General features: G+C 54.5%; 1 protein-coding gene across 24 annotated transcripts in view; it reads left to right on the top strand.

Moving 5' to 3' along the window:
- Window positions 1–14428, top strand: part of IQCE (IQ motif containing E) — a 54821-nt gene that overhangs the window by 33882 nt on the left and 6511 nt on the right. For 10 of the 24 annotated variants that reach the window (XM_074034297.1, XM_065541570.1, XM_074034292.1 and 7 more), the window contains 6 exons: window positions 1514–1604; window positions 4855–5022; window positions 8194–8217; window positions 11638–11748; window positions 12204–12403; window positions 13532–13635. In XM_074034297.1, coding sequence (XP_073890398.1) covers window positions 1514–1604; window positions 4855–5022; window positions 8194–8217; window positions 11638–11748; window positions 12204–12403; window positions 13532–13635 — 698 coding nt within the window. Of the gene's footprint in view, window positions 1–1513; window positions 1605–4854; window positions 5023–8193; window positions 8218–8781; window positions 8920–11637; window positions 11749–12203; window positions 12404–13531; window positions 13872–14428 lie in introns of those variants that run through there. The other 14 variants (XM_074034303.1, XM_074034300.1, XM_074034293.1 and 11 more) reach the window with 3 other exon arrangements.

Below are 14428 nucleotides of genomic sequence, written 5' to 3'. Positions count from 1 at the left end.
CCCTTCCCAACGAGCCATCACACTGGCCTCTAGTCAGAGCCACCCTGGTGTGGGCCACGTCCTCAAGAGGGGCCGCCCGTGCCCTCAAAGTAACGCCATTCGCGAGAGCCAGGAAGCAGCACCCTCCCCACGGTCCATCAGCTGCTGGTGGACAAACATCCTGAGGTCGACCACACGGAGGCGCAGAGCGGACGGCAGTCCCGACAGGCCTGGCCCGGGGACCCTCAAAAACGTGGTGCTCGGCAAAGAAAGCCAGATACAAAAGGCCACGCAGCACACGATTCCGTGTGCAGGAAACGTCCAGAACGGGCAGACCCACCTGACAAGTGCTGCTGCTAGGGGCTGGGAGGGGAGCGGGGACTGCTGACGAGCATGGGTTCCTTTCTGGGGCCATGCAAATGTTCTGGAATTAGATAGGGGTGGTAGGTGCACAACACTGTGAATATGCTAAAATTCACTGAATTATACACTTTAAAATAGTGAATTTTATGTGATGAGTCTTAACTTTTTAAAATACACAAAAAACTAGGTTAGAAATCTGAGCAGACATATTTAGCACTCAGAATAATTAGTAAGACATAGATTACTGGAATGAAGAAAACCTTGGCTGGGCACGGTGGCTCATGCCTATAATCCCAGCACTTTGGGAGGCTGAGGTGGGCGGATCGCGAAGTCAGGAGTTCAAGACCAGCCTGACCAACATGGTGAAACCCCCTCTCTACTAAAAATACAAAAATTAACCGGGCACAGTGGCAGGTGCCTATAATCCCAGCTACTCAGGAGGCTGAGGCAGGAGAATCACTTGAACCCAGGAGGTGGAGGTTGCAGTGAGCAGATACCATGCCACTGTACTCCAGCCTGGGCAACAGAGTGAGAATCCATCTCAAAAAATTTTAAAAAAAAAGAAAACGTTTCATTTTCAGGAGAAATCTGACTGAATTCTGTCAGAAGGCTAGAATTAAAGTAAATCCAAAAGAGCACATGTGCAGAAATGAATTTTTTTTTTTTTTTTTGCCTTTAGTACCTAGAATGAACATCTAAACTGCAGTGCCTCCTGTTCATATTGTTTACTAACACCCCAGTGATCCCTGCTTATTTATCTCAAACGCGTGGGCTCCAGTGATCCTCCGGGCTCGGCCTCCCAGAGGGCTGGGATCACAGGTGTGAGCCCCCGCGCCCGGCCTCCTACTTACTTATTCACACAATGGATTCTGTTTTTAGTTCTTAGCTGTTTCAGGAGAGGTGCTGGGCCCTGGGGGTCCTCAGCCCTGGCCTCGTTGGGCTTCCAGCCCAGACCAGGAGACAACAGGAAGTCCCGGCCTGCGATGGGGTTTCTGGTGCCGTCAGGTCATAGCTGGGCCCTGTGGCTCAGGGAGACGTGGCCCTACCAGCCCTCTACAGGCTGCCTGGCGTCCCCCTGTCTCAGCGTGGACCGCCCGCCCCACCCTGCCCTGCGCCGGCCTTCATCACATAGTGACAGGTGAGGTGTCTCATTTTTCCCTTTCCGCCTTAGAGAGGAGATTCAGACGCTTACCAGCAAGCTCCGAGAACTGCAAGAAATGGAGAAAGAAGAGAAAGAGGATTGCCCAGAAGTTCTTCATAAGGTACAGTGACCGTTTGCCTGAATCTCCCGTCAGGTGTGGTGTGGCTTCCTCTGGTCATGACGGTTCCGACCGTTTCTCTGCCCAGAGTTGTTTCTGACCATCCACTGAAAATCCCACTCCCTTTTGTCATCACAATTGATTTCTATAACTCATGTCGTGTGTGTCGAAGTCCGGCGTTTTGGATTAATTGACTGTCAGCAAATTGACTTCTCGAACTGATATTTGAGTCTCAAGGCTGGTGAGTAAAGAGTTAACCGAAAGCTCAGCCGTGCGGAGGGTGTAGGTGTGTGGCCGGAGCTGTCACTGAGAGGCAGGAGGGGAGTGGGGGGAAAGGACAAAGGCTCAGTCAGGCCTCTGCATGGACCTAGGCCTGCGCCCTCTCCTCTCATCTAAGTTCCAGAACACGAGGCTGGGAAAGCCTCAGCGGGGACTGCCCTGTGGGTGGAGCGGGGCTTCCTCTGCCCTCTCTGCAGAACACAAGGCCAGCAAGGCCTCAGCGGGCACTGCCCTCTGGGTGGAGTGGGGGTTCCTCTGCCCTCTCTGCCGTCACTCAGCTGTGCACGGGTTGAACACGAAGTGACTGTTAGCAGGGACCCGGCAGGTGAGCAGGGACCCTAGGCGGATGCCCTCCTGCCTCTCCACTCCCTCCGCGTGTGTGGACGCTACCCAGGGGCAGCTGGTCGAGGCAGTGTCTCTGTGGCTCCAAGGTTCCTGGCCCTCTGCTGCCTCCCTGGAGGGTCACAGCCATGCTCTGGGCACCATGGCCGGTGCTGCCTGCACTTGCACTTCTGGTGGCAGAAGGGCGTCCTCACAAATCCCCTTCCAGTGGGTAGGATCCTTCGGAGGGCAGGTGTGGGCCCATGCATGTTCAGGCAGGAAGCAGGAGCTTGGCGTCACCATACTGGGGCTGCAGCTCGCTCTGAGAGGGGCTCATGGATAAAACCGATCGAAGCCACCGCCTGTGGTCCCAGCTGCTCAGGAGGCAGCAGTGAACCAAGGTCGCACCACTGCACTCCATCCTGGGTCACAGAGCCAGACCCTGTCTCACTAAAAAAAGAAAAGAAAGAAAGAGAGAGAGAAAGAGAAAAGAACAATGTCTGAAAACAGAGAGAGGAGAGAGAGAGAGAGAGAAAGAAAACAAAAATGTCTGAAAATACTGCTGAAATACAGCCTTTTCTGTGTGGTGGGGTTATAAGCTTTTTTTTTTTTTTTTTACTTTCTTTTAGTATTGTCTGAATTTTTCGTAATAAGCATGTATTAGCTTTGTGTTATTTTCCTCCTCAGGAAACATTTCTATTTTAGAGACAAGGAAGAGTGGGATTGAGTGATCAGCTCTCCGAGTAGGGGAATCGGCTCTTAGCATTCACGTGGGAATGATTAATTGCAGGTTAAATGGAGTGACAAGAGTGGGTTTAAGAGTTGCCTCAAGGAATTTATAAGCATGTGAACATTTAGATTTTTTTTAACTGTCTGTAGTTGTGTGAGTAAATGTTCATTTATCTTCTGAGGAGCTGATTTTACCTTTCCAATCACATTGGCACGGGCCACATACTAACAGCTGATCTCACTTTAGCGGAACAGAGGCCTGAAAATGTGTCAGGACTGAGGGAAGATGAGGCTCTTCTTAGGGTCACAAAATCGGAATGTGGAAGCCCAGGGCCGGAATGCTGGTGCCAAGCAACTTGGTGCCACAGCTAAAGGGATCTGGAAACAGCTGGCTGTGTGGATGTACCCAGGGCATCTTCGTCAGGGATGTTAAGATGTGTAGACATGCAAGTGACTGTCCTAGGAAGTTTACACTCCCAGGTCCCTAGAAACAGGAGGCAGGGCACGCAAGGCCACGCAGGAGCAGCGCGTCGGCCAGGAGGCGGCAGGGATGTGCGGAAGACCTGGGCCAGGGCCTTTATCATGGGAAGGAGCGGGCGAAGTGAGGTGAGCTGGCTGGTCGGGGCCGGTGGGCTGGAAGCTTGAAGAACTTCAGCGGGACCTGGGCCACAGAGTGGTCTTGAGCTGTCCCGCACCTGGCCCTGGGTGATTAAGGCTGAGGAATATTGCCTCCTGGAGTGTGGGGCCCAGCACAGGAGACGATTCTGAGTGTGGGCACTGGATTAGTTGCTCGCATAGGATGGCCGTGCCCGAAGGCAGGCCCTTCACTGTCTAGGAATTGGCCAGGCCCAGAGGGGCATCAAGGCCCCAAGCGTCGTAACACACAGATAATGAAAAGCCAGTGCAATCCGTTCTGTGTTGGTTCAAGTCTGTGGACAGGCCACCTGTGCCCGCGCCTGGCCCGGTGTGCACTGGGAGCAGTCTTGTGTCTCCCTCTGGGGAGGGCTTTCAGCAACAGCATGCTCTCCACCGAGCTTGCATTCTTGACATGAGAGGCCTTTTCGTTTGTACTGGGTAGTGTCCTGTGGGTGATACATTTGGAGTCATCAGTGTTAGAAATCATAATTTTTCTTTTTTCTTTTTAGAGACGGTCTCACTCTGTTGCCCAGGCTGGACTACAGAGGCACAATCATGGCTCACTGCAGCTTTGACCCCTGGGCTCAAGCGATCCTCTTGCCTCAGCCTCCTGAGTAGCTGAGACCACAGTGGTGTGCCACCACACCCCGGGTATTTTAAAAATTTTTTCATAGAGATGGGGTCTCGCTGTGTTGGCCAGGCTGGTCTTGAACTCCTGGGCTCAAGTGATCCTCCCTGCTTGGCCCTCCCACATTGTTGGGATTACAGGCGTGAGCCACTGCACCCAGCCTGAAATCATGGTTATTTCAGTGGTCATTATAGCAATCCTGGCTTGTTTCTACCTTAAAAACCATGGTAGAAATATATATAATGCCTTCAATCCCAGAAATCCCATGTTTATAATTTAGAGCATTAAACTAGAAAACAGAAAAGGACCCCAGAAAAACAATTCTTGCAGGAACAAAATGTGACCGAGTGTAGTGAGTGTGTGACGGCCGTGTGAAGAAACGTCCTCTCTCTCTCCCAGAAGGCGTGGCCAGACAGAGTTGAGGGAGTTTAATGAGAGGTGTGTCTGCACGTGTGTGCTCGCCTGGACACGGTCTCTCAGCAGTACAGGAGACCGCTGTCATGTGGCCTGCGGACCAGTGTGGAACAGCTCTCGCCACATTAATAAGACTCGCCTGATAAGCCCAGCCGCACTGTGCAGAGTAATATCCTGTCCCCTTGCCGGGTACTGCTCGTCCCTGCCCTGGCTTCATCGTCCTCTTACTCCTTCAATTTCCTGCAGGCCCAAGAGCTCCCAGCTCCCACTCCCAGCAGCAGGCACTGCGAGCAAGACTGGCCGCCGGAGTCCAGTGAGGAGGGGCTCCCGCGGCCCCACTCCTCCTGCTCTGACGGGAGAAGAGACGCCGCGGCCAGGGTGCTGCAGGCCCAGTGGAAGGTGTACAAGCACAAGGTGAGGCTCCCCAACGCGACCCGGGCTGCTCCCTGTGAGTCTTCATGCTCCAAGGCAAGCCACGCACTGTCTAGGAATGACTAGGCCTGAGGGGCCAGCCGGGCCCCGGGTGTCCGAGTACCGTAACATACAGAAAATAAAAACCTCATTCACACACTGACTCATCCGTTCTGGGTGCGTTTTGTGCAATACTGAACATCTCGCCAGATTTCTTTTCATACAGTTTTCTTCCAGAACTATTGGAAAATGAGTTTTAGATGTTATGAAACATTAGCATGTATCTTGTAAGGAACAGTGTCTTCTACCTGCCCACAGCACCGTGACTGCCCCTCAGACTGTCATAGCAGCTTGATATCCTCACCTACCGGCCCTTCCTGTTCACATTTCCCAAACGTCCCGAGATGCCGCCTACAGCTATCTGTTTCCCGCCAGCATTCAGTCATGGCGGTTCTCAGCCCACCTCCCGCCAGAGCCCGGGGGTTGGTTGGTTACATCTCCTTAGTGTGGTTCACAGCAGCCCCCACCCTTTCTTTTCTTTAACCAACAGGTCACCCTGGCCGATTTTGTTTGTTTGTTTTTCTGAGATAGAGTCTTGCTCTATTGTCCAGGCTGGAGCGCAGTGGCACGATCTTGGCTCACTGCAACCTCCAACTCCCAGGTTCAAGCAATTCTCCTGCCTCAGCCTCCCAAGTAGTTGCGATACAGGTGCCCGCCACCATGCCAAGCTAATTTTTGTATTTTTGGTAGAGACAGGATTTCACTATATTAGCCAGGCTGGTGTCGAACTCCTGGCCTCAGGTGATCCACCCACCTTGGCCTCCCAAAGTGCCAGGATTACAGGCATGAGCTACCACACCCAGCCTTTTTTTTCTTTTTTCATAGAGACAGGGTCTCACTCCGTCACTCAGGCTGGAGTGCAGTGGCACAATTGCAGCTCACTGCAGCCTCGACCTCCCGGGACCAAGCAATCCTCCAGCCTCAGCCCACCAGGTAGCTGGGACTGCAGGCAGGCACCACCACACCTGGCCAATTTTTGTAGAGATGGGTCTTGCCATGTTGTCCAGGCTGGTCTTGAACTCCTGAGCTAAAGCCGTTCACCTGCCTCGGCCTCCCAGAGTGCTGGGATTACAGGTGTGAGCTACTGCACCTAGATGTTTTTTCTTTCTTTTTTTTTTTTTTTGAGATGGAGTTTTGCTCTTGTCGCCCAGGCTGGAGTGCAGTGGCATGATCCCGGCTCACTGCAACCTCTGCCTCCCGGGTTCAAGCAATTCTCCTGCCTCAGCTTCCCAAGTAGCTGGGATTACAGGTGCACACCACCATGCCCAGCTAATTTTTGAATTTTTATTAGAGACAGGGTTTCACCATGTTGGCCAGGCTGGTCTCGAACTCCTGACCCCAGGTGATCCACCTGCCTTGGCCTCCCAAAGTGCTGGTATTATAGGTGTGAGCCACTGTGCCCGGCCTTTTTTTTTCTTTTTAAAGACATTTTCTTTTCTTTTTTTTTTCTTTTTTTCTTTTTTTTTTATCGAGACGGAGTCTCACTCTCTCACCCAGGCTGGAGTGCAGTGGCGGGATCTCGGCTCACTACAAGCAACACCTTCCGGGTTCTCGCCATTCTCCTGCCTCAGCCTCCTGAGTAGCTGGGACTACAGGCGCCCGCCACCACACCCGGCTAATTTTTTGTATTTTTAGTAGAAACGGGGTTTCACCGTGCTAGCCAAGATGATCTCGATCTCCTGACCTCGTGATCCGCCCGCCTCGGCCTCCTAAAGTGCTGGGATTACAGGCGTGAGCCACCGCGCCCGGCCTAAGGACATTTTCTTTGGCAGAGAGCAGGCCAGTGTGTTACAGAATGTTCCCTGTCCTGGATCTGTTTCCTTGTGGGGTCATTAACTTATTCCTCTGTCCCCTTAATTTCCCATAAGTGAGAAATAAGGTCTCCAGCTCTGATTCACCCAGGTTTGCTTTTGGCAAGAATGTCTCACATTTAGGCTGTGTACCCCCATCCCCTCAGGCCAGCCCCTATTTGTGTTTCTAACCTGGTCATGGCTGCTGGCTTTCGCCATTTTAAAGAAACGAGTTTCCCTTGGTAACTAGCCAGCAGTTTATAGGGGACAGCTTGGCCTCCATGAGGTCTGTCCCCACCACCTTTCCCCTCGTGGCCTTCGTGTCCTTCATGTCACAGCTGTCTTTGTCTGAAAAGCAGTTTCCTTATTAGCGGGGCCGACTCCTGGTCCTCCCAAAAAGGTGGGAGAAAACTTAGTGACTTCCCTTCAGGTGCTGAGCAGATGCTGGCTTGTCTGTCTGTCTGTCTGTCTGTCTCTCTCTGTCTCTCTCTTATTCAGTGTATATATCTCTTTGCTTCCATCTTACATTCTATTGGTCCTTGTACTCAGTTCCTCCTTAATCTCCCAAGGGACAGATCCTGTGTACAGTAGTACACATGTGGGCTGAGCACTCTGATGACTATGGTAAATCAGCTGGCTGAGGTACCTGTTATCTGGCCGTGGCCATTCCATTTCATTAAGTGTATATTGATTATTTTGGCATCAACATCTGGGAAGGACTTCGTTCACATCTGTAAGAACACGTGCTCCGAGGGACCCTCTCTGCTGACTGTGACGCTGTGTGTCAGCTGCAGCCACAGAAACTTCCCAGGACACCCAAGGGTGACTGATGATCAGTCAGGTTGAGGCCAGTGATCCAGACCCCTGAACCAAAGTCCCCTTCATAACATCCCCAGCAGGCAGCCTCAGCCTCCGAATTCCGGGACTTATCCAGAAAGGACAGTGGTCCGGACACCTGTGATGTGAGAGGGCTCTCACATCGGGCCCACATCCACCTCCTTAGCTGCACAGCTTGGCCTAATGGAGTCCCTTCTGCACAGCCAGAGGACCGGCACACGGCACAGACACATCCCTTCATCTGCAGCTTGGGCCACCTCGTGACTCCCGGAGAATTCCCGCCATCCTCATTCTGCCTCTCACTTTCGTCCTCCTTACAAAGGCGTTTGTTTGCTGGGCCCCGGCAGCTCGGGAGGGAGGAGCCAGGGCAGCCAGGCCTCTTGTTGGCTTGATGGACGCCTGTTGGCAAGATCAAGGACTGAAAACCACTGTGTGGGGAAACGTTCATCCTTTTTGTGTTTATTCATGTATTTTTTCTTTTTTTCAGAAAAAAAAAGCTGTTCTGGATGAGGTAAGTGAGGTTTATTTCTTCAGTTTCAAAATACGGATTTGTATTTTGTTGTAAAGTAGGTGAGGGGATATTTAAAGATGCGTTGAGTCCTTTTCTTTTCTTTTTTTTTTCTTTTTTTTGAGACAGAATCTCGCTGTGTGGCCCTGGCTGGAGTGCAGTGGTGCAACCTCGGCTCACTGCAACCTCCGCCTCCTGGGTTCAAGCAATTCTCCTGCCTCAGCCTCCCTAGTAGCTGGGATTACAGGTGCGCGCCATCATGCCCGGCTAATTTTTGTGTTTTTAGTAGAGATGGGGTTTCTCCGTGTTGGCCAGGTTGGTCTGCAACTCCTGACCTTAGGTGATTCGCCCATCTTGGGCTCCCAAAATGCAGGAATTACAGGCATGAGCCACCGCACCTAGGGAGTCCTTCTTTTCAAGAAACGAAACCAGACCCCAACATTAAGTATAACATACATAAGAAATAGAAACATCAAATAAATATTTGGATAATTTCCCACTTTCAAAATCTCTTCAATCATTCCTTCCTTCCATTCATTCTTTTCATGCACATTCACTGATCACCAGCCCTGCGCAGGACAGTCTCAGAGGCTCTGGGATGCAGAGGCTCAGACACACAAGTGAACAAGCGGTTACAGCCCAGGGTGGCACTGGGGCGGCCAGCCCTGCACACAAAGGCCAGGAGGTCCCTGTGAGGAGTGAGGTGCAAGGTGGGCCTCGTGGGACAGATGTCAGAGCTCGCTGCACCGGGAAGTGAGGGGAGGGCGTCCTAGCAGAGCTGGCGGGATGAGCAGTCTGAGACGGGGCGAGGGCGTGGAACTGGAATGGAGGTTGAGTATGTCACCCACAGCTGAGAACTGACAGATGGATGAACAGTGCGGTTCCAGCCATGATCCTTTTCAGGGAGGAGCTGGAAAGTGAGATCGTTATTTTGCTAGAGTCCTGGTGGCCTCGGAGATGCTCGCCTCTCCTCTAGGGCCCCTTCGGGGACGGCAGTGTATTTCCACTTAGACCGCGGGAGAGGCCCCAGCCCCAGTCAGTCAGAGCCGGTGCTGGGCCACAGGGCTTCTCACACTGCCGCCTTCCTCGCCGGCAGCTGCTTCTCCGTGGTAGGGCAGACCCTGCACCCGCTTGTCCTCACACTCGCCAGGTGCATCTGATGCCAGCAGGGTTGACAGCTCTGCCATCAGGGCGGGGCTTGCCTTCCCCCTACCCCACCCATTGTCCCCTTCCCCTTGGCCACACTACTCATCCACAAGTGTTTGCTGGGCTCCTGCCATGTGCCAGGCACAAGAGGAGCTTGTAACAGACCAGCCAGACACTGTCCAAATTTCACGGGGTTCATACTCTGCAGTCAGGACAGCCAGTATGGTCACGGGTGTGGGCGGCGCACCAGGCTCGGTGGACTGCGCGCAGCTGCAGTGGGAGAATGTTGGCATCTGGCGGCCAGGCCACAGCCGCGTGAGCGCCCTCCATGAGCAGGTAGCTGGACTGCCCACCTGGCTCACCACACTGTCCCTGAGGAAGGGCCCCCTGCTCACCACTGCCCTAGTCTTCAGCCTTCAGTTCTGCAGCCCCTCCATGCCTGGCCTCGTCGTCCCTGAACCTGCCCCACAGCCACACCCTTGTCCATACCCATCTGACACATTTGCAGTGGCAACTTCCAACATCCCCGTCTCTTGACAATCCCTCCCATCCTCTAGCAGCCCTCAGGCCCTCATCCCGAGGTCTCCAGCACGTCAGCCTCCCACCTGCCCACCCACCACAGCCTGCCCAGGCTCCCAGTCCCTGCAGCCGGCTGCGGTTCCTAGCACATGCCCCTGCCTGGCATCTCACTTTGTGGTTATTCTTGCCAGCCTCCCGTCAGAATGCAAGCTCTTTTTGCCACAACACCTCTGGTGCCTAGACTAGCGCCTGGCATGTGGGAGGCGTTTGGTAAATGCCCTCCAGCGAGTGGGTGAGGGGACCCGGGCTCCTCAGCCAATGGGCCAGTCAGTGGTGGGTGCTGTCTCCCCGTCCTGCTTCTCTCCCTGGCACCCCCCATGCCTCGGGGTCCTCATCTCTAAAGACAGCAGTGAGGCTGCCTGTGTGGGGCTGTGGTGAGCGTGGGGTTTGCCAGTGTGGGCGCAGTGTGTGGCGTGACAGAGATGCGTGCCCCTCTTACCCCTCCGGCTGGTGCAGAACGCCCCATACCTGGCAGCCACTTTACCGGAAGCTTCTGGGCAGCCTCCATGTGGTCACCGCACTCTGGCGGATCGTTCATTGTTGATAGCCAGTGCTGCCTCGCCCTCCTCTGCTGAGCTCTTTTCCCACCCCAGCGTTCTTCCCCTTGCTTTAAGACAAAACAAAGGTGCTTTCTGTTCCAGCAGTGGCAAGCCTGCTAACCTCACTTGGCGTGGGGCTCGGTGGGCACACTCGTCATTCTCCTAACGTGTTTGAAAGCTGCCCGTATCAGGCTGGGGGTGCTCACGGGGTTAGAGACAGATTGTTCAAAAATAAGTGCTTCCCCGAAAATGGAGCGTGGACTTCTCACGGAGTGAGATAGATTCTCACTGTGTCACCCAGGCTGGAGTGCAGTGGCCCAGTCTTGGCTCACTGCAACCTCTGCCTCCCAGGTGCAAATGATTCTCATGCCGCAGCCTCCTGAGTAGCTGGGACTACAGGCATGCACCACCATGCCTGGCTAATTTTTGTATTTTCAGTAGAGACGGGTTTTTACCATATTGGCCAGGCTGGTGTCAAACTCCTGGGCTCAGTGGATCTTCCCACCTCAGCCTCCCAAAGCACTGGATGACAGGTGTATGCCATGCCCAGCTAATTTTTTGTAGACACAAGGTCTTGCTATGTTGCCCAGGCTGGTCTGAATTTCCTGGCCTCAAGTGATCATCCTGCCTCAGCCTCCCAACGTGCTGGGATTACAGGCATGAACCACTGCACCCGGCCACATTGCCTAAGAAAATCATTTAAGATTAAGCTCAAAGGATAAATCATTCTCTTAAGATCACTTTAGAGGTCCTGTTGCCCCTTGCTTGATTTAGAAAACGTATATGGAAAGTAGATGAAACCAGTAAACTATTCCAACGCGGAAAAATGCTCCAACATGAAAACATAACCACGTGTGAAATACCAGCCCCTATTAGCCACTGAAAGGGACTGCAGTGAGCAGCAGGCCCCTCCCATTCCCAGAGTCCCCACTGTGCTAACAGGCGTCGCGCCCTGTGCTCCCTGGGGTGCCAGTGAGTTTCTGACGGACTGGGGTGAGTGGGAGCGCAGAAGGCTCTTTGGGAGACTATGGCTGCGCAGCGGTGAGAGGAGTTGCGTTCCCTACCACCGAGGCAGCTCTCCCCTCGGCACCTCCCTCTTGCCCGCCGTCACCCCGGGCACTCACACCCGCTTTTCTCTCCCTGCTTCCTTCCCTGACAGGCGGCTGTGGTGCTTCAGGCAGCTTTCAGGGGACATGTGGCGCGGACAAAACTCTTAGCAAGCAAAGCACGTGGCTCAGAGCCGCCCAGCATGCCAGGCCTCCCAGACCAGGTAACATCGGGGTGCTGGACATCCCAGTGGCCATCTCCAGAGCTGCTCATCTCACACTCCATCCACTGAGAAAGCGCAGGGCACCTCTCAGCCTCCACATCCCCGCCCGCCCAGCAGGCATCCCCTCCACTCCATCCCTGGCCACGTAGGCCACGCAGGCCCCTCTGCACAGGCCCCTCTGCACAGGCCCCGGATGGGTATGGCATTAGGGCCAGATTGCCTTGAGCTGCCGGAGAGTCAAATAGCTCCATGAAGATGTAGCTAAAAACTACCGAAGATAGACGCAGGCCATGCCAGCCCCTCCTCTGTAAGGAGGACCAGGTGTTTGTTTAAGAATCCCTACAGTTTAAAAATTCAGAACCTGCCACCAGGAGGCTGCTCACTGACCAGCAATTCCCGGGAGGCAGGGCCACCTGAAATGGAAACTGAGCTCTTCCCGTCTCCCTTACACCCAGGGTGTCCCCGGGGCCCAGCACCAGGAGCCACCAGGGGGCTGCCAAACAGTCATCTTCCCTACTGTCCTTGTGCCCCAGAGCTCTCCTGTGCCCCGTGTTCCAAGCCCCATCGCCCAGGCCGAGGGCAGCCCTGCACAGGAGGAGGCCATCGTCATCATCCAGTCCGCTCTGCGGGCACACCTGGCCCGGGCCAGGCACAGGTGAGTCGGGGTCACAGGGATGCCCCCTGGGACACAGATGTGGCGCAGGAGGCTGCCCACTGCAGTGGGCACAGAGCACTGGGCGCAGGGCATGTAGCGGGAACTGGAGCAGCACCTGCTGCCTGCCAGCGGGACCTCAGTTTGGGGCCTGAGTAAAGGCTTCGCGTCGTGAGGACTCCCTGCTGCACCACGGATGTGGAGCGGGCTGGAAGTTCTGATCCTCGGGAGCCCTTTCCAGAGTCGCTTCTTCCCTACTGAGAGGAGATAAGGAGGAGCTTCAGAAACCGTGTAGCTCAGGTCGCCATCAGTCTGGCCTGGCTTTCGGCTGTGCCGATACGTCATCCCTTTGAAAGAAAACTGTGATGTGACCTCAGTGTTGGACACGGCATATGATAGGCGACGCGTGCAGGGTCTAGATGGCAGTGTTCCTACAGGCCTCCCGGTGGATTCGCTAGGACTCTCTTGGTTGCAGAAATCAAAACCCCTTGAAGTGAGCCTGGGTAGAGGGGGAGTTTAGAGTAGAGGGAAGAGACGGCCCCACTCCCTCACCCTCCTCTGCTTCACCCTGCGTGGGGCTTGTTCCCCTCTTATCACAGACTACTCTGGTTCTCGGCCTTCATGGTGGAGACGCGCAGCTACCCAGCACTTCCAAGTGGGCAGTTTCTCCCTCCAAGGCTGCATCTGCATCTCGTGGTCCTGATCCCATGTGGCCTGGGACACACCATGGGCTCAGGAGTCGGGGACCCGTCGCTGGGCAGCGAGCCCCAGCCAGGACGTGGAGGGCCATGCAACCTGCAACCACGTCCCTGGAGAATGGCAGCTGGGCCAGCCCAGACAGGAGACAGGGAAGGGAGCCGTCTGAGGCCAGCTTATAAAACCGTACTGGCCTGACCTCAGCATGGTCCCTGAGGAGATGGATAGGGGACGTGTCTGAGGCTCTTCATGGCCGGACGTTTCTGGACCCTGGGTGCATCTTGGGTACAGGGCTGGCCGTGGGGCTCGGGCGTGGCTGTGTGTTTGCTTTCATTGGAATACTTGCCTCCAGGCAAATTAGTGAGGCCTGTCGTAAACCTCAGAGAGGTTTGTACTCTCTAAAGGCAGAATCAGCTGGCGTTTTCTTTTTTCCAGCACTACCGGTAAAAGAACCACCACCGCAGCTTCTACGAAGAGGAGATCGGCTTCAGCCACACACAGGGACGCCTCCTCCCCACCCTTCCTCGCAGCTCCTCCTGGTAATTTCATTCATTTGGATTCTGGCACCAGGGCAGCTGGTCTGCTGAGGTCCCAGCCAAACAGTGGCCACCTCCAGGAAGCCCGGGCTGTGTCAGGACGGAAGGGAGGAGTGTCCCATCTGGAGCTGCCTCTGAACTAAGTGTCGCCTTATGCCAGGAAGGCCCCCAACAGAGCCCCCCTTGGCCCAGCTTGTCCCTTGTCCCTGGAACTGCAGAGGTCCTCGCTGTCTTTATTTTTGCTCTCAGCTCCAATGGGACCGAGGTGGCTTCCTCCTTCGGGCCAGCATTTCTCCCATTTGTTAAGTAAAACTGTGTTATTGTTTCCTTTTCTATTTTGTTAAAGCCCAAAAACAGTCAGTGAAGAAGCCGCTGGCGCTGCAGGATGCCACACCCTCGGGTGAGGCCTCATCCCTGCTCTGCCAGAGCTACCCGGAGCTGACGGGGATGCCCCAGCAGGGCCCTGCCTTTCTCTGGCCGTCAGTCCCTTCATGTGCAAAGTAGAGAACGGGCTAGACAGCTCAAAAGCTACTCTGCACTCCCAAATCTATGCTGCTCTGCGTAGACTTGAGATCCCGTGTCTTATCCTGCAATTAGAAACCCCTCATTGATACTTCAAGCCGTAAAGGGAGGATGAGCGCAGAGGCGCGGTGTCGAGACGCGGGACTGTCGGGAGATGGAGAAGGGCAGCCTTGAGACCTGTTGAGGAGTGTGGCGTGCGGGGCCATCTCGCGTGGGAAGTGTTAGGTGAAGGGCTTTGCTGTGCTGAGTCCTTAGGTCTCCAGGGTGGAGTCAG

The sequence above is a fragment of the Macaca fascicularis genome, chromosome 3 (assembly GCF_037993035.2).
Source record: "Macaca fascicularis isolate 582-1 chromosome 3, T2T-MFA8v1.1".
Taxonomy (NCBI): Eukaryota; Metazoa; Chordata; class Mammalia; order Primates; family Cercopithecidae; genus Macaca; species Macaca fascicularis.
Note: the sequence above shows the minus strand (reverse complement) of the source record. Positions and strands in the feature narration are given on the sequence as shown.